Here is a 19,945-nt window from a genome sequence, read left to right as displayed (position 1 = left end):
TTATACAGGATACAGTTGAATGCAAAATCCGTAGGTGCTAAAGAAGGCAACCGGACTTGCTTGCTTGCTTCTTTAGCGACTCCGGATTATGATGACCTGGATGACTGAGAACCTTCACAGACACTGAATGCAAATGTTTCTGCCCCCTGAGGACAAATAGAAGTTCATTTATTCCAACACGATATTTAATATGCTTAGCTTCGGCCTATCATACGCCACCATCGTCATCAAGTCGAAATTAATAATATTTTTATTTTCTTCTTCTTATTATTATTATTATTAGTAGTAGTAGTATCCATCCGTTATCTGTAGCCGCTTATCCTGTTCTACAGGGTCGCAGGCAAGCTGGAGCCTATCCCAGCTGACTACGGGCGAAAGGCGGGGTACACCCTGGACAAGTCGCCAGGTCATTGCAGGGCTGACACACAGACACAGACAACCATTCACACTCACATTCACACCTACGGTCAATTTAGAGTCACCAGTTAACCTAACCTGCATGTCTTTGGACTGTGGGGGAAACCGGAGCACCCGGAGGAAACCCACGCGGACACGGGGAGAACATGCAAACTCCGCACAGAAAGGCCCTCGCTGGCTGCTGGGCTCGAACCCAGGACCTTCTTGCTGTGAGGCGACAGTGCTAACCATGACACCACTGTGCTGCCCTATTATTATTATTATTATTATTATTTTATAAATCAATAATCTTTCCTACTGCCACCTTCATTGTCATTTCATTTTATATACATTTATATCAGATGATTATTACTGTTGTTGTTTTTCATCATCATCATCAGTTAATCTAGGAAATTATCAGTCAGATAACGTAGTGTTTTGCTCTGACACCAGAGGGCACTGTCTCATTATATAGGTTTATTTTATCTCATCTCATCTCATCTCATCATCTCTAGCCGCTTTATCCTTCTACAGGGTCGCAGGCAAGCTGGAGCCTATCCCAGCTGACTATGGGCGAAAGGTGGGGTACACCCTGGACAAGTCGCCAGGTCATCACAGGGCTGACACATAGACACAGACAACCATTCACACTCACATTCACACCTACGGTCAATTTAGAGTCACCAGTTAACCTAACCTGCATGTCTTTGGACTGTGGGGGAAACCGGAGCACCCGGAGGAAACCCACGCAGACACGGGGAGAACATGCAAACTCCACACAGAAAGGCCCTCGCCAGCCCCGGGGCTCGAACCCAGGACCTTCTTGCTGTGAGGCGACAGCGCTAACCACTACACCACCGTGCCGCCCGGTTTATTTTATATAGTTATATAATTAGAATTATATAAAATTGGATAAAACTATAATATAGGACAAGATTTTATATTTAGATTTATATATACCGTTTATTCTTATTCTTTTAAAATATTTGTAATATTTTCCACTGGCACCAGAGGGCACTGTTATAGTGCACACCGAGCTAAACACATTAAGTTAAAGACATAACATTGTTTACCTCATTACACTGGCACCTGTCAAGGGGTGGGATATATTAGGCAGCAAGTGAACAGTCAGTTCTTGAAGTTGATGTGTTGGAAGCAGGAAAAATGGGCAAACGTAAGGATCTGAGCGACTTTGACAAGGGCCGAATTGTTATGGATAGATGACTGGATCTGAACATCTCCGAAAGGGCAGGGCTTGTGGGGTGTTCTCAGTATGCAGTGGTTCAAGGAAGGACAACCAGTGAACTGGTGACAGGGTCGTGGGCCGCCAAAGCTCATTGATGCTCGTGGGAAGCAAAGACTATCCCGTCTGGTCCAATCCCACAGAAGAGCGACTGGAGCACAAATTGCTGTTAAAGTTAATGCTGGCTAAAATAGAAAGGTGTCAGAAGACACAATGCATGACAGCTTGCTGCATATGGGACTAGCTGCAGACTGGTCAAAGTGCCCATTCTGACCCATATTCACTGTCGACAGCACCTACAATGGGCACGTGAGCATCAGAACTGGACTATGGAGCAATAGAAGAAAGTGGCCTGGTCTGACATTTACATCATGTGGGTGGCCAGGTGCATGTATATCACTTACCTAAGAGGAGAGATGGCACCAGGATGCACTGTGGGAAGCAGGCAAGGCAACAGAAGCAGTGTGATGCTCTGGGCAATGTTCTGCTGGGAAACCCAAGGTATCCCAGCATTCATGTGGATGTAACTTTGACACACAATAATAATAATAATAATAATAATACATCTGTTTTGTATAGCGCTTTTCATGGTACTCAAAGACGCTTTACAGGAGGTTCAAAAATACACACACACACACACACACACACACACATACAAACACACACACATACACACACAGACACAGACAACAGATAAATAGGAAGGTGATCTGCAGGAAGGTGACGTGTCAAGTGTCATATGCAGTCTTGAACAGGTGGGTTTTGAGATGGCGTTTGAAGGAAAGTAGTGTATCGGAGTTATGGATGGCCAGGGGGAGGGAGTTCCAGAGGGTGGGGGCAGCGATGGCGAAGGCTCTGTCTCCGAGGGTCCGGTACTTGGACGTGGTGATGGGAGTGAGGAGGTTGGCATCTGCAGAGCGTAGTCAGCGGGTGGGGGAGTGGCGATGGAGGAGATCAGTCAGGTACAAGGGTGCAAGGTTGTTGAGGGCCTTACTACCTATCTACACATTGTTGCAGACCAAGTACACCCCTTCATGGCAACAGTATTTAGATTGTAATCAAATTTAGATAATAACCTGAATTTAGATCATATTCAAAAGCCGGTGTACATGTATATGTATTAATGAGATATAATTAGAAGACCTAGCACTCTGCCATTACATTAAACCAGAGACAGTGAGGTCCCAAGTATTGTCTATGAACCAGTAGTATTGCAGAGAGTTTTACTCTTTATGACACTTACACTCACTGAAAGGCATCCAGTCACATTTGCTGGGGTATTGCATTCAAGTTGTAAACCAAATGGGTAAAACCTTGGTGATATTTGTCAAATAATCTTGTCAGCGGTGTTATCAACTAAGTCAAGCCCTAAAAATATCTTACTGTATGGTGTAGAGAGAAAGAAACTAAAAGTATCAGTGGGGCATACAAAGAACACTTTGCATGCAGTTACATAATCAAGTAGATTTTTACATGAAAATCCCAGGTAAGAAAGTGATAAAACATGCAGATATTTGCACAGGAAAGCAAAATATTCAACTTCCCTCAAGCAATCACGTGCTGAGACAGTAACCGGATTAGTTGAAGTTTAGTCATCTACCACCAGAGGGCAGTCTTTCCCTTCAAACCTTTCAGAGACATTCCCATTTACTTAGGCTTTCTAAAAGTTTAATTCTCATCTCATTATCTGTAGCCGCTTTATCCTGTTCTACAGGGTCGCAGGCAAGCTGGAGCCTATCCCAGCTGACTACGGGCGAAAGGCGGGGTACACCCTGGACAAGTCGCCAGGTCATCACAGGGCTGACACATAGACAACCATTCACACTCACATTCACACCTACGGTCAATTTAGAGTCACCAGTTAACCTAACCTGCATGTCTTTGGACTGTGGGGGAAACCGGAGCACCCGGAGGAAACCCACGCGGACACGGGGAGAACATGCAAACTCCGCACAGAAAGGCCCTCGCCGGCCACGGGGCTCGAACCCGGACCTTTTTTGCTGTGAGGCGACAGCGCTAACCACTACACCACCGTGTCGCCTAAGTTTAATTCTGATGAATTATATTATTACTTGAACACATTGCATTGTGTGTGTGTGTGTGTGTGTGTGTGTGCGCTAGGTATTTCAACAAACAATTTAAGAAAAAGAAGAAGCCTGTAGGCAGCACGGTGGTGTAGTGGTTAGCGCTGTCGCCTCACAGCAAGAAGGTCCTGGGTTTGAGGCCGGCGAGGGCCTTTCTGTGTGGAGTTTGCATGTTCTCCCCGTGTCTGTGTGGGTTTCCTCCAGGTGCTCTGGTTTCCCCCACAGTCCAAAGACATGCAAGTGGCTCTAAATTGACCTTGAGTGTGAATGTGAGTGTGAATGGTTGTCTGTGTCTATGTGTCAGCCCTGCGATGACCTGGTGACTTGTCCAGGGTGTACCCCGCCTTTCGCCCGTAGTCAGCTGGGATAGGCTCCAGCTTGCCTGCAACCCTGTAGGACAGGATAAAGCGGCTACAGATAATGGATGGATGGATGGATGGATGGATGGATGGAAGAAGCCTGTATTTGTCACATGTACATTCAAGCACAGTGAAATTCCTCCTCTGCATTTAACCCATCTGAAGCAGTGAACACACAAGTGAGCAATGATCACACACACACACATCCCCAGAGCAGTGAGCATATATACTACAGTGCCCAGGGAGCAGTTGGGGGTTCGGTGCCTTGCTCAAGGGCACTTCAGCCATGATACAGAGGAAGGGGAAAGTGCTGTTCATTCATTCAACTCCCCTCACATTTTTCCTGCTGGTCCAGGGAATCGAACTGGCGACCCTTTGGGCTCAAGGCTGCTTCTCTAACCTCCAGGCTCAAGTTCAATTAATTAATTAACTAAGCATTTCAAGGCACATGTATCTCAAATCATTTTTGCCCTTGTCCTGGGTCTAGACTGGGTTAGGATCTGGCAATCACTGCGATGTGGGATAGGCATATTTTAAATATCAAATATGAAAGTTAACTTGCCAGTACAGACCAGTAAGTGTTCAGCCAGCTACTATCAGATTTCCAGATTCAAATGTCACTTCCAAATAAACACAAAGTTCAAATTATGTCATAGATGGTATTTACACTTCTGCTAGCCATATGTGATGCAACTACTTTCGGGTTTTGATCAGTTTTTGCATATCTGCTAGATTGAAGGTGGCTGTTTCCTGTGTTTGTTTTTATATTTTACTTCCATATTTACTTCCAGTACTTACACTGTTTAGCTTCATTACTCTATACTTCTCATAGCTATTCTTTATTTACAACTATGTACCGTACTACAGGTGTACTCCATTCAAATTTAACAATTTACAGTCATTATTACTGAAACACACTGCAGCTTCAGCTTCAGATCCTGTACATCTCCTGAACCGTACTGCAGTGATGAACACCGTTCTTATTAAACATATTTCCTCAGTAGGTGTTTTGATGACGGTGGTGTTTGAACGCTGTCTAATCCGTCAGTCCTTAAATCTTCCATAGGCGGTGATGAATAAAGACTTATGATCATACATGTACTGTATATGGACCTTTCTTAGGTCTGTGTTTACGCCTTATGTTTACTTCAAATGCTGCATTTTGTGTCATTTTCAAGTTTCAAGTTTATTTTTATAGCGCCTTTAACAATAGACATTGTCGCAAAGCAGCTTTACAGAAATTTAAAGAATTTAAACATGAGCTAATTTTATCCCTAATCTATCCCCAGTGAGCAAGCCTGTGGTGACAGTGGCACCGTCAGACGACATGAAGAAAGCTCGAGAGGAACCAGACTCAAAAGGGAACCCATCCTCATTTGGGTGATAACAGACAACGTGATTATAAATAACTTGCTTCTATAACAGTGTCCTATATAGTCACAAAGTACAACTGTGAAACCAGGAAATTCATGATAGGTTTAACATCAAGTCTGTTTTGTTATGCATTTTACAGCATGTTGAAGGTCTACAGAGAAGCCATGGCCTAATGGTTAGAGGAAAAGCTTTGGGGCCAAAAGGTTGCTGGTTTGATTCCCTAGACCAGCTGAAGTGCCCTTGAGCAAGATGCCTAACCCCCAGCTGCTCTGGCAAGTGTGGTGGTGTACCTTGTGTCTGATTAGCCAAAGAAAAACTTGTGATATAATTATCATATATAATAATAGAAGTCTTTTCATACAATTAAGCGTGTAAAACATTTTGACATATCTGTCTCTGTCATGTATGTGTCATACCTTAAGTACTACTTAAGAAAATGAATCTACAGTTATGGGGGGGGGGGGGTTAAATACAATTTCACATGTGATCATAAGTGTTTCTACATGTGACTGTATGAGTAATATGGGATCACATTTGAAGGAAAACAAACAAACAAACAAATGTGGAGGTGCATTTTACCATATTAAGCCCTGACACTGCATATACGAATTAAAGTAAACACAAGTGACAGGAATAATGCATGTGAAAAATACAACCACATGCCCTTGTAATAAATAAATAAATAAATAAATAAAATTGAGAGTGAACTATGTTAAGCAAATCACACGTGGTAACATAATAACAAAACAAACAAGCAAACTAATAAATAATAATAAAAAAAAAAAAATTCTTCTTCTTTTGGCTGCTCCCGATTAGGGGTCACCACAGCGGATCTTTCATCTCCATTGCTCCCTGTCTTCCGCATCCTTCTCTACCACACCCGCCACTTTCATGTCCTCTCTCACCACATCCATGTATCTCCTCTTTGGCCTTCCTTGTTTTCGTGTGCCTGGCAGCTCCGTCCTCAACATTCTCCTTCCCACATGCTCTGCATCTCTTCTCAGGACGTGCCCGTACCATCTCAGTCTCATCTCTCTTAGCTTCATTCCCAAGCTCTCCACATGTGCTGTCCCTCTGATGTGCTCGTTCCTTATCCTGTCCAACCTCCCATCGCAAACTTTAACATCCTCAACTCCGCCACCTCTGACTTTGCCTCCTGTCTCTTCGTTAAGGGTACGGTCTCCAATCCATACATCACAGCTGGTCTCACAACTGTCTTATACATCTTTAAAAAAAAATGATCCTGGATCAGGGCGGCACGGTGGTGTAGTGGTTAGCACTGTCGCCTCACAGCAAGAAGGTCCGGGTTCGAGCCCAGTGGCCGACGAGGGCCTTTCTGTGCGGAGTTTGCATGGTGTCTGCATGGGTTTCCTCCGGGTGCTCCGGTTTCCCTGACAGTCCAAAGACATGCAGGTTAGGTTAACTGGTGACTCTGGCCGTAGGTGCGAATGTGAGTGTGAATGGTTGTCTGTGTCTACAGTATGTGTCAGCCCTGTGATGACCTGGCGACTTGTCCAGGGTGTACCCAGCCTTTCACCCGTAGTCAGCTGGGATAGGCTCCAGCTTGCCTGCGACCCTGAAGTCGCACTGGTGAGTGGGTCATGACTCGTGATTCAATCACGTGACTGCTTGAGATCACGAGTCACATCTGGACGCTCCTTGGTGTTTTTCTTTCTTTCGTCACATCTGGTCCGCTTCAATTTGCGCGCACGAGCACGCCACTCAGTGCACGCGCACGCACGCGCTGGCGGCTCCAATTTCACTGTCCTCGCGCCACCGGGAATCAAGCGGCTCCGGGGTGCCTACCGTGTGCGCGCGCGCGCTAGTCAGCGTCCACGAGCCCGCCTATGCGCGAGCGCCGGATCGGCGTGTGCAGTTGTGCAGGAAAACACGCGCGCACGCACACTGGAGCGCGCAGAGCGCACGGTACCGAGCTGTTCCCTCCGTCCGTGTCTGGGCTCCTTCTGCAACCGGACACAATGAGTTCCTTGACGCTTTTAGGCTGGAGGCATTTCTTCCTTCGGGCTCTCCTGGTTCAGGTTTTTGCTTCTTTAGGAACTTTTGCAGCGCCTTCGCCTATCATCAGGTTCCCAGGCGATGATCCTGTATCTCGGACAGACAAAGAAGTTGCACTGGTGAGTATCTCCTGAGAATGGATCTGGAAAAATGTGTCACAGGTTTTACAGGCAAATAAGTGAAGAGATTAAAATGTAACATGGAGTTCATGTTAATGCTCATGATGGGGGATTTTTAAAAAAAAAAGCATTTAAAAAAATATTTTCAATGTTCTTCATATGTTCTTCCAAAAAAAAAAACCTTTGCTATTTCTTTTTGTCAAGATACAATTTATCATTTATCATGTTATACATGAAAAGCTGTAGTTCATAAAGAGTATGAACGCTTCTTTCAAGTTTTCTCAACTTTTTTTTTTTAAACATGGGATGTGGTTGGAGAAGGTTTGGAATGTGGTAGCACTTCCAGTGAGGTTAACCTCTGTAAACTCTGTTCTTGTTTTCTTCTCTCTCCTCCTCCCACTCCCTCTAAAGCATTATTTGAATAAATTCTATGGATGCCCACAAGACCGCTGCAACCTGATGGTTCTGAAGGACACGCTGAAGAAGATGCAGAAGTTCTTTTCTCTTCCGGAGACGGGAGAGATCGACCAGAAGACAGTCGAGATTATGAAGAAGCCGCGCTGTGGTGTCCCAGATGTGGCCAATTACAACTTCTTCCCGTCAAAGCCTAAGTGGCAAAATAATGAAATCACATACAGGTGTGTGTGTGTGTGTGTGTGTGTGTAAAACTGCTGAGCCAACGTATTGCTTCACCTCCTGCTGTTTGTTTTCTAACATAGCGAAATCAGATTACTCAAACATTTTGTTCTGGTAAATGATGTTCAGTCCCCCTTTTTGGATCCTAAAATGTCTTTTTGTTCTTCTCTGCTATGGAATATATAACAAAAGCCATATTTGGTGTCCCTTCCAGCCACAAAGAACCAACTGGAAAGCAATGAGAGCATTAGCAATGTTGAAAGAATGCCCTGACGCTGCCTTTTGTGGCTAGAGCTGACCGGAACGATGGTGTCTGCATCACCAGAAACAGAATGAGTCAAAAACTGAAAAGGGAATATTTTGATAAAGAAGCTAAATAGAGGATGCCCTTATAGCTGGATGCAAAACCAACACTATAAATGAGTCATAACCACAGTTATGTCTTGAAAGATTTTACCATGTCAAATACAGTCTGGTCTAAGAGTACAAGAGACTTCACTTTTGAGTATGGCGGTCTAACTACCTCTCTTCTCTTTAGGATCTTGGGCCACAGTCCAGATATGGATGAAGAGACGATTGATGATGCATTCTTCCGTGCTTTTCAAGTCTGGAGTGATGTTACACCTCTTAAATTCAAGCGCATCCTAACAGGAGAGGCCGATATCATAATCAACTTTGGGCGCAATGGTATTCGTTCAAACACTCTGGTGTGATTTTGTTTGTCTGGTGTCTTCGGACACCTTAATAAGTAAAGCACAAGAATCACTGACAAAAATATATTCAGTACTGAACGCTATGCTCGATCCACTGTAGTTTCTCACTGACTCTCTGCACAAGATGTGGTTTGGTTCAATTTTGCCTTCACATTTTCTCTGTATAATTAAAAGCACAGCTCAGTTTACTGGAAATTGTAGCTTACGCTGACACATGACTTGTCCAAAAAAATCATACAACAATTACTCCCCTTCCAAAACCCCAGTTATTTTGACCAATTGAGAGGTTTTTTTTCATCCAGTGGACACACAGTACTGTGCAAAAGTCTTAGTCACCCTATTTTTTTTTTCATACAAACTTTGATATAGATTTCTATTTTATGACTTCTCCATTTTCGAGTCAGTCCAAAAATATTTTAGAGTCCAAACGTTCGTTTTCCAGCACAAAATGAAACGTTACAGAAAAAAAAATAGTTTGTATCTGAGCAGCATATTACATAAGAGACCCCTTTTCAGATTAAAAAAGAAAACATAATGAAGGCTGCTGGGTTTTGGTGCAAAATGAAGAAGCGAGTGTGACAGTCAAAGTGTCCAGAAGAACTGTGGCTGGTTCTGGAAGATGCTCAGTAAAACCTACAGATCATTTCCGCATAAAACTGCATTCACTGTACCTGAGATGACTTTTTTTTTTTTTTTAAGCAAAGGGTTGTCTCACACCAAATATTGACTTTGTTTCACTTATTATGGCTTACTGTTTATAGTCTTTTTTAATGTTAAAACATGTCATTTCGTTATTTTAAAGCCATTTTTGGTCGACAGCATTTCTTAACATGTGCCTGAGACTTTTGCACAGTATTCTATCTCTATCCTGCCATTGAACCCAAAGAAGAACAGAACATAGCAAACAGAAATTGCAGATGAGAGCACGTTAATGAATCCCAACATGTTGTTAAAAGATTTCCCCCATATGTTGTACAAATCAGGAGTGTGATGGTATACAGTATGTACTGACTTTACATTGGTTTGATCTTTAGAGCATGGTGATGGTTATCCATTCGATGGTAAGGATGGTCTCCTGGCCCATGCATTTGCTCCGGGTCCCGGAATTGGAGGAGATTCCCACTTTGATGATGATGAGCATTGGACTCTGGGAGAGGGGCAAGGTATTTTCACCTGACACCTGACAGTTTTCATGAATACAAAGGTTTTTCTCCAAGGAGCAACCAAAATTACGTTTTCTCTTATTGTCTTTCTGTAGTTGTAAAGGTGAAGTATGGCAATGCAGAAGGGGAGTTCTGTAAGTTTCCATTCCTCTTCATGGGTAAACTATACAACAGCTGCACAAATCAAGGACGTGATGATGGCTTTCTGTGGTGTTCGACAACCTATGACTTTGACACTGATGGAAAGTATGGGTTCTGTCCACATGAACGTGAGTACCACTTAACCAATACTGATGATGCTACTCAGAAATTTTCTAAAATATCCTCGTACCATTTTGTATTACTTTGATGTCAGAGATGAGATCATGATACAGGGTCTCGGCTCTCAATCAGAAGGTTCTTCTTCTTCTTTAGTGTTCTGCCTGATGGCAGGTCTGCTCTGATGGCTTCAGTCAATCAAAGTTTGTCAGGAAGAATCACAGTCGTAGTTTCCCATTGCCTTCTACTGGATTATTAGAGAGGCTCACACCTATGGACAGTTTAGAGTAGTCAGTTAACCTAACCACATGTCTTTGGACTGTGAGAGAAACTAGAGCACCCAGAGGAAACCTATGCAGACACAGGAAGAACATGCAAACTCCACACAGAAAGGCCTCCGTTGGCCCCGGGCTCAAACCCAGAACCTTCTTGCTGTGAGGCGACAGTGCTAACCACTACACCACCATGCCGCCAATCAAAAGGTAGTCAGTTAACCTGGTTTGAATTCCAGCACTGTTAGTTTCCATAGGCGGGCCCTTATAAAAGACCCTTACTCTCAATTGCTACAGGGTGGCAGTATCATGACTGACCCTATTCTCTGAACCAAATTTCCTAACAAGTTGGCATATGTGAAGAAATGAATTTCCATCCATCCGTAGCCGCTTATCCTGTTCTACAGGGTCGCAGGCTAACTGGAGCCTATCCCAGCTGACTATCGGCGAGAGGCGGGGTACACCCTGGACAAGTCGCCAGATTATTGCAGGGCTGACACAGATACAAACAACCATTCACACTCACAGTCACACCTACGGTCAATTTAGAGCCACCAATTAACCTAACCTGCATGTCTTTGGACTGTGGGGCAAACCGGAGCACCCGGAGGAAACCCACGCAGACACAGGGAGAACATGCAAACTCCGCACAGAAAGGCCTTCGCCGGCCACTGGGCTCGAAGCCAGGACCTACTTGCTGTGAGGCGACAGCGCTAACCACTACACCACCGTGCCGCCCTTAACAACAAATATCTTGATAATATATTGTCGCGGATTGTTTCAGATGCTTTATATTGTATATAATACTCCTCCAACAGACTGATTTGATTATCTGGATGAACTATCTGCTATTTCTTCATACGAGTTACTACAGAACTTGCCATACAATCTTTTCCCTGTTGGAAAGAGTTCCAGGTAGCTATTTCCCCAATGAAACCTTAAATAACCCTTAGAGTTTTTCTCAGAGTGGAGTATACTTTGCATTTTACAGTGCTGCTCACAATGGGTGGAAATGGAGAAGGAGCACCATGTAAGTTCCCCTTCACGTTCCAAGGAGAGAGGTATGACAGCTGCACCACTGCAGGTAGAGACGACGGGTACCGTTGGTGTGCCACTACTGAGAACTATGACCAGGACAAGACCTATGGATTCTGCCCTGAAACTGGTAGATCATTATTTCCTACTGTCCCAATGTACATGCTTATTGGGGGCCAAGCAGCAAAGCTGCGCAGGCACCCATAGGGTTTCTACTGTTTCTTATTATTTAACGTTCTTCCGCCTCTGCAAGTCTATAGCAGCCCATAGAACCGTCTGGTAAAAAGTTGTGAAATTTTGCACACTGATTCTAGACAGTCTCAACAGTCCTCTCCGCAAATTTCAGGCCTCTACCTCAAACCCTCTAGTGCCACCAACAGGTCAAATTCGCAGGTACATTTCTGCTTGTAACTTTTGAACCGTTGGTCCGATTTTCAAAAACTTGGGCCAAGACGAATCCAACGCACTCTATGACGTCATTTTCCGCCTGGATAGTTTTCCCGCCATTTTGAATTTTGTGAAAATCAATTAAAATGCTTCTCCTCCCTCAATTTTTGACCAATTTTTCCCAGACTTGGTACATAGCATAATTGGACCAAGCCGCACAAAAGTTATGCTCAGTGTTTTGAATTTCATAAGCGTTTGGCCGTGGCAGCCAATCAAAATTGGCTGCGCAGACGCGAAACAGGAAGTGTGCTCATATCTCGGCCACCCTTTGGCGTGTCTTAATGAAACTTGGTGGCATTATGCCCCACCCCTCCAAAAAGGCCCACAAAACATTTGGAACAAATTGGCCGCTAGGGGGCGCTATAACTAGGAAAAATTACTTTTGGCTCATATCTCATGATGCATTTTGGGTAGAAACAAAATTCCACTATCTCTGGAATCCTTGGGTCAAGACGAATCCGTCGCACCCTATGACGTCATATTCTGCCTTGAGGATTTTCCGCTGTTTTGAATTTTGTTAAAATCAATGAAATTCTATGGCAACCCATAGAACCGTCTGACGAGAGGTTGTGAAATTTGGCACACTGATTCTAGGCTGCCTCAAGGTTCTTGTCAGCAAATTTCAGCTCATCACCTCAAACTCTCTAGCGCCACCAACAGGTCAAAGTTGGAAGTACATTTCTGCTTGTTACTTTTGAACCATAAGTCTGATCGTCAAAATCTTAGTATCGCTGGAATCTTTCGGTCAAAACGAATCCAACGCGCCCTATGGCGTCATATTCCACCTGGTAGATTTTCCGCCATTTTGAATTTTGTTAAAATCAATTAAATTGCTACTCCTCCCTCAATTTTGGACCATTTTATTCCCAAACTCACTGCATAACATCTTTGGAGTAAGCCACACAAAAGTTATCCAAGGGATTTTTGATTTTCATAATACTAGCTCAAAAACTTGGTATCCCTGGAATCCTTGGGCCAAGACGAATCCAACGCACCCTATGACATCATTTCCCGCCAGGATAGTTTTCCCACCTATGTAGTGAAAATTCATTATGTCTGATTATTATAACTATTCTTTAAGTTCGTTTCTTAAGACACGTATTTTTTAGTATGTTACCTCGTTTGTTGACAGTTTCGGCGAACACTTCCGCCTTCTTCAAAACAGTCACCAGATGTCGAGTGGTGACGTGCCTTATCAGCTGATGTTACTCTATGGAGGCGTGAACGTCCCGCCCAATTTGGCCGTCCTGGGGCAGCGACCTGACAGCAGGAGGCGTGGACTACCTGTCAAATTGGGCGGGATGTTCACGCCTCCATAGAGTAACATCAGCTGATAAGGCACGTCACCACTCGACATCTGGTGACTGTTTTGAAGAAGGCGGAAGTGTTCGCCGAAACTGTCAACAAACGAGGTAACATACTAAAAAATACGTGTCTTAAGAAACGAACTTAAAGAATAGTTTTCCCACCATTTTGAATTTTGTGAAAATCAATTAAAATGCTTCTCCTCCCTCAATTTTTGACCAATTTCTCCCAAACTTGGTACATAGCAACTTTGGACTAAGCTGCACAAGGGCATTACCTGGTCCAAATGCATTCTGCTGGCCTGACGAGTAGGCTCATATGCTGCTTGGCCCCCACATTGCTGCTTGCAGCTATATTTATTAAAGGGATTGCTACAATATGGCTGTAAGTCTCAAAACATTAGAAAGATGAGATGATAAAGCTCATGAGTCTTGTATATAATTCAGGTTGGAACCACATTTTGATTTCTAGGCAGTTACCGCTACAACAATGAGAAGCGTAGCAGTATTTTGAGATGTTAAACGATTAAAGATATACAATTCAATACATATTTGGAAACATTGTCAAATGAAAGCTTAATTTTCCAGCCAAGAGATCATGCTTGTTATGATCACATACTCACACAGCTGGCAGAGAGTCGTTTTAGAGAGTCATGCTCAGAGAGTCATGCTAACTTAGCCACATAAACAGACAGTATTGAGAGAAAAAAAAGTGCTTTACGCGCAGTAGGAAAAATGTGTCCACTGAGGATATATTCCAGCCAAACACAACAAGCAGTTTGGGTTCTCTTTGAGCTACTTCAGTTCAAGGCTTCTGTATGCACAGACAAGTTGCATACGGTACATAGTTTATATATATATATATATATATATATATATATATATATATATATATATATATATATATATAAAATAAAGTGAACAAATCATTTATATATTTTAACGTATCTTCCACTTTAGCTAAATGTATAATAATTTTGGCTAAGGCTTTGAAAGCAAACTATTCAACTTACAAAATATATATATATTTTTTAAATATCCCATACTAATAAACAATATACCAATATTGTGCCATAATTTATTGATTTTTTTTTCAAAATTTATTATCCCATCTCCTAAGTACTATAAAACCAACTGCAGTGTCCATTCATCCTGTTAAGACTATGAAAGTTGCTCATCTGTTTTTTTTTTTTTTTCACTGTGGGCTGGCAGTAGTTTTTTTTTTTTCCATTGTGTCAAAGAACTGGCTAAGAGAGCAGGCCTCTTCATCTGGATCTAATTCTCTGGGAATGTAGCCCTGTGTGTTTCTGTGCTAGTGTGTGTGTGTTCATACTGTATAACCTCTGGCTAAAAAGCATCAAGCCCATCATTCCAAATAAAATTTGAGCAGTGCAGGAAAAGTAAAACCTCTCATTCCACCGATTTTGGAGTTTCATTTCTCTGATAATACCGACCTACTAATGTTCAAAGCATCTGGTGTTGTGCTAATGTTAAAAGCATCTCTGTCAGATTCTTTTATTCACAACCAGCAAGAACGTGTTGCAAGTCAGGACAGTTTTTATTTATTTATTTTAATTTATTTTATTTTTTTGCTGAAGAGATCCGAATGCTTCGACTTAGTTTCAAATCACCTTTCTTCATTTTTTGATGATGGGGGAAAAAAAGCCTATCTTGTTTACTATCAGTGAGACTTGAGACTTAGACTCTTAATGACAATTGCTCATGCCATTAATCTCTCTATGGATACTAAATAAAAATCATTTATTGCCAAATGTACTTTGAAATAGCCTTAAAGAAAGTGTGGAACATGAATAACATGTTGCTTTGCATTCTTTTAGCATTATAAACATAAATTTTGTGCTAAATTTATTGTCTACACTCTTAGAAAATAAAGTACATTATTCTACCTTTAGGGGTACAATGGCTTGTCACTGGGGTAGTTCCCTCTAAGGTACTTATTTGTACCCTTTACCGGTATATACTGCTTGGGAACATATATGTATTTTTTTTTGCCCTAAAAAGGTACACATAGTTACCTTGAAGTCCAATAATGAGCCCTAGGGGGTACATTAGTGTAGATTGTACCTTGGGGGACAGAAATGGACTCTTACTGTACTCCTGTTTCTGACAGTGTATAATTTACAGATGATAGCTTCCAAATAGTATTACCAGCCTTATTGGCATTTTAACTACCCGTAATATAGAGCTGGGTGACAGGAAAAATAATTAGTGTACTATATACCGTATGTGAGCAAAATAGCTCAGTTAGTAGAAATTAGTATTCGAGATTTGGTTTGTTGTCTACTCTACAGTCTTCACATAAGAGTATGGTTTAACTGGAAAAGTATCAGATTTAAACATTCGGTTTTCAACCTGGAAAAGTATCAAAGCTCACAATATGATTTGAAAAATTTAAGGACTATATAAGCAAGGGTTACATTATATTACAGGCATTTAGCAGACGCTCTTATCCAGAGCAACGTACCACATACCCAGGGCAGCAGGGGGTTAGGTGCCTTACTCAAGGGCACTTCAACCATTCCTGCTGGTCCAGAAAATTGAACCGACAACCTTTTGGTCCCAAAGCTGCTTCTCTGCATTAGGTCATACATAGCCTCCCCCATGCTCTAAGATATATAGACTGAAGATATGTATTAAAAGTCCAAAGAATTAAAATTCTCTCTACCAACTCAGCTTTTCTAAGGTATATCATGTCATGGTATTTTTTTTTACTATACAATTCATTGCCATTACATAAAATAGGACCAATCTAGAATTTCTGGAAAGTTTAAGAATCACGTTTCAAAAAAATTCCTGAAAAGGTCTGGAACGTTTTTTTCATGATCAAAGGGGAAATTATTCTGGACTTGGTTTCAAAAATTATTCTGGACTTGGTTTCTTGGATTAAAAAGCACCAGGTGGTTCAGCAGGGAGTACATCCTGTCTGTATTTTGTTTATTTCTAAGAGGAATGCTAAAACAGACAGACATGCACATTTTATTTAACTCCAGATCCTTGTCTCTGCTGTTACTGGTTGACATGGTAACTGTCCACAGTTGTTTGTGCTGCTCTAGTCTCAGCCTTATAGACTCCTCTTCAGGCATCAGATACTATAGGTCTAGTATACTTTTCTGGCTACAAGATTTGGGATTGCAAAGATTGTAAACTGATTAGGTATCTGTATTTCCGTTTAAACATGTTCATGCACCAGTTTCCATGAGGAAAACAAGCTATCGAATGGTGAGCTTTTTTTAACAACATATAGTCACTGAGTTGGATGGGAGGATGTTTATGGCATCGCATCTTTAAAAGTTATGAAAGAAGCAGTTGGTGGTGAGTCAGTCTATGTTTGGTCATCTGCCATGGCAGCCATATTATATAGCCTCTTTCAGTGGAAGTAGACATGTATGGCCATTGGTTTATTTGACAAAATGTACCAGACCCTCTTTCAGAAAGCTAGAAGCTTGGATTGTGAGATAGTTTTGCTCTATATCCTTTCATGAAGCTGTGTTGTGCTCTTCCTCCTCTTAGCCTTGTCTACAATTGGAGGGAATGCTGACGGAGCTCCCTGTGTGTTCCCCTTTATTTTCTTGGGCAAATCCTATGATGAATGCACCACCTCTGGACGTAATGATGGGAAGCTATGGTGTAGTGCCACCAAGAGTTATGACGAAGACCGAAAATGGGGCTTTTGTCCAGACCAAGGTGATCAATCACCGGATCTGTTCAGTTTAGATGTAAAATGTACCATACAATAAATACCCAGCTCCGTCATTTCTTGACTAACAATCTGTTCCTATTGCTATTGAATGCTCATTTATTTAGGATTCTCTGTATTGTAATTATACATTATAATGGCCAGCTTCAGGTGGGTTGACCCAGTCTTTGGTCACTATCCTCCAGGCTACAGCCTGTTCCTGGTGGCAGCTCATGAGTTTGGCCATGCTCTGGGCCTGGAGCACTCACAAGACCCCGGAGCACTCATGGCTCCCATCTACACCTACACTAAGCACTTCAGGCTCTCCAATGATGACATCAGAGGAATTCAGGATCTCTATGGTAATTAGAGAGTCAAACAAATGACATTTAATAATGAATGCTACAATTAAAATAGCATATACCACAGTGTTGTTTGAATTCTCAAATCTGATTGGACAGCCGGTATTATGTGAAATTTATCCGTCCCGATGTTATTGTCAACTCTGTTAACTCTTCTACAGTAGTTCGGACTAAAAAGTTGAAAGTAATTCATAGCGGAACTCCCTGTTCATGAAGCGTATGGCATGAAGGTCCATACTTAAGAGAATATGGTAATGCATCAACCTGATTTTTAATGGCTTTTGCGACTGTACAACATCCATAAAACATACGTACGTGTACCAACACAGGGTATCTGATCAAGAAAAGGCAATATATATCTCTTAAAACACTTGACCGCTGGACAACAAATTTTGTATCTTTATTTATATAAGATCGATGGATTTTTTACCCAGTGCTTATTTAAAAAAAATAAATAATAACGTGGGATTATTTACTAACACATTTTACGCTCATCGGGAGCTCCGCTTTTAGGCAGTGCCTATATATGTATGTATGGCCCATTCTATAATTGCGGTTACATTTCAAGTGTTGAGTCTGTTAGGCATCGTCAACTCTGTTATGGTTAAACTGGGCAATCCTTTAACAGAGTTGATGTTTGCCACCTTTTGTGTCTTAACTCCACATGCTAACCTCAAACTAGCTACCATGTGCCATGTATAAAAACAGAAGGCTGGAGTTCCATGACATTAGATACAACTATAAATGGATAACATATATGGTGTGTCATTATTTTATATATACAGTGGTGCTTGAAAGTTTGTGAACCCTTTAGAATTTTCTATATTTCTGCATAAATATGACCGAAAACATCATCAGATTTTCACACAAGTCCTAAAAGTAGATAAAGAGAGCCCAGTTAAACAAATGAGACAAAAATATTATACTTGGTCATTTATTTATTGAGGAAAATGATCCAATATTACATATCTGTGAGTGGCAAAATTATGTGAACCTTTGCTTTCAGTATCTGGTGCAACCCCCTTGTGCAGCAATAAATGCAACGAAACATTTGTGGTAACTGTTGATCAGTCCTGCACACCGGCTTGGAGGAATTTTAGCCCATTCCTCCATACAGAACAGCTTCAACTCTGGGATGTTGTTGGGTTTCCTCACATGAACTGCTCACTTCAGGTCCTTCCACAACATTTCTTTTTTTTTTAAAGATTTTTTTGGGCTTTTTTCACCTTTTATTGGATAGGACAGTGTAGAGACAGGAAATGAGCGGGGGAGAGAGAGAGACGGGGAGAGATCGGGAAATGACCTCGGGTCCCCGGATTTATGGTATGGCGCCTTATCTACCTGAGCCACGACGCCCCCCCTTCCACAACATTTCGATTGGATTAAGGTCAGGACTTTGACTTGGCCATTCCAAAACATTAACTTTATTCTTCTTTAACCATTCTTTGGTAGAACGACTTCTGGGCTTAGGGTCGTTGTCTTGCTGCATGGCCCACCTTCTCTTGAGATCCAGTTCATGGACAGATGTCCTGATATTTTCCTTTAGAATCCACTGGTATAATTCAGAATTCATTGTTCCATCAATGATGGCAAGCCATCCTGGCCCAGATGCAGCAAAACAGGCCCAAACCATGATACTACCACCACCATGTTTCACAGATGGGATAAGGTTCTTATGCTGGAATGCAGTGTTTTCCTTTCTTCAAACATAACGCTTCTCATTTAAACCAAAAAGTTCTATTTTGGTCTCATCCATCCACAAAACATTTTTCCAATAGCCTTCTGGCTTGTTCACATCATCTTTAGCAAACTGCAGATGAGCAGCAATGTTCTTTTTGGAGAGCAGTGGCTTTCTCCTTGCAACCCTGCCATGCACACCATTGTTGTTCAGTGTTCTCCTGATGGTGGACTCATGAACATTAGCCAATGTGAGAGAGGCCTTCAGTTGCTTAGAAGTTAACCTAGGGTCCTTTGTGACCTCGCTGACTATTACATGCCTTGCTCTTGGAGTGATCTTTGTTGGTTGACCACTCCTGTGGAGGGTAACAGTGGTCTTGAATTTCCTCTATTTGTACACAATCTGTCTGACTGTAGATTGGTGGAGTCCAAACTCTTTCAAGAGGGTTTTGTAACCTTTTTCAGCCTGATGAGCATCAACAACACTTTTTTTCTGAGGTCCTCAGAAATCTCCTTCGTTCATGCCATGATACACTTCCACAAACATGTGTTGTGAAGCTCAGACTTTGATAGATCCCTGTTCTTTAAATAAAACAGGGTGCCCACTCACACCTAATTGTCATCCCATTGATTGAAAACACCTGACTCTAATTTCACCTGCAAATTAACCGCTAATCCTAGAGGTTCATATACTTTTGCTACTCACAGATATGTAATATTGGATCATTTTCTTCAATAAATAAATGACCAAGTATTTGACCAAGTATCTGATTTTTGTCACATTTGTTTA

General features: G+C 42.0%; 1 protein-coding gene across 1 annotated transcript in view; it reads left to right on the top strand.

Annotated features, from left to right (window-relative positions):
• Positions 1–7,258: 7,258 nt before the first annotated feature.
• The window catches only part of mmp2 (matrix metallopeptidase 2), a 44,786-nt gene continuing 32,099 nt past the window's right edge, over positions 7,259–19,945 (top strand). The window contains exons 1-8 of the mRNA XM_060911676.1: positions 7,259–7,591; positions 8,003–8,229; positions 8,766–8,914; positions 9,975–10,103; positions 10,199–10,372; positions 11,625–11,798; positions 16,951–17,124; positions 17,323–17,478. Coding sequence (XP_060767659.1) covers positions 7,304–7,591; positions 8,003–8,229; positions 8,766–8,914; positions 9,975–10,103; positions 10,199–10,372; positions 11,625–11,798; positions 16,951–17,124; positions 17,323–17,478 — 1,471 coding nt within the window. The 5' untranslated portion in view covers positions 7,259–7,303. The remainder of the gene's footprint in view (positions 7,592–8,002; positions 8,230–8,765; positions 8,915–9,974; positions 10,104–10,198; positions 10,373–11,624; positions 11,799–16,950; positions 17,125–17,322; positions 17,479–19,945) is intronic.

This window comes from Neoarius graeffei, chromosome 27, assembly GCF_027579695.1.
Source record: "Neoarius graeffei isolate fNeoGra1 chromosome 27, fNeoGra1.pri, whole genome shotgun sequence".
NCBI lineage: Eukaryota > Metazoa > Chordata > Actinopteri > Siluriformes > Ariidae > Neoarius > Neoarius graeffei.
This window is presented reverse-complemented; position numbering and strand designations above follow the sequence as displayed.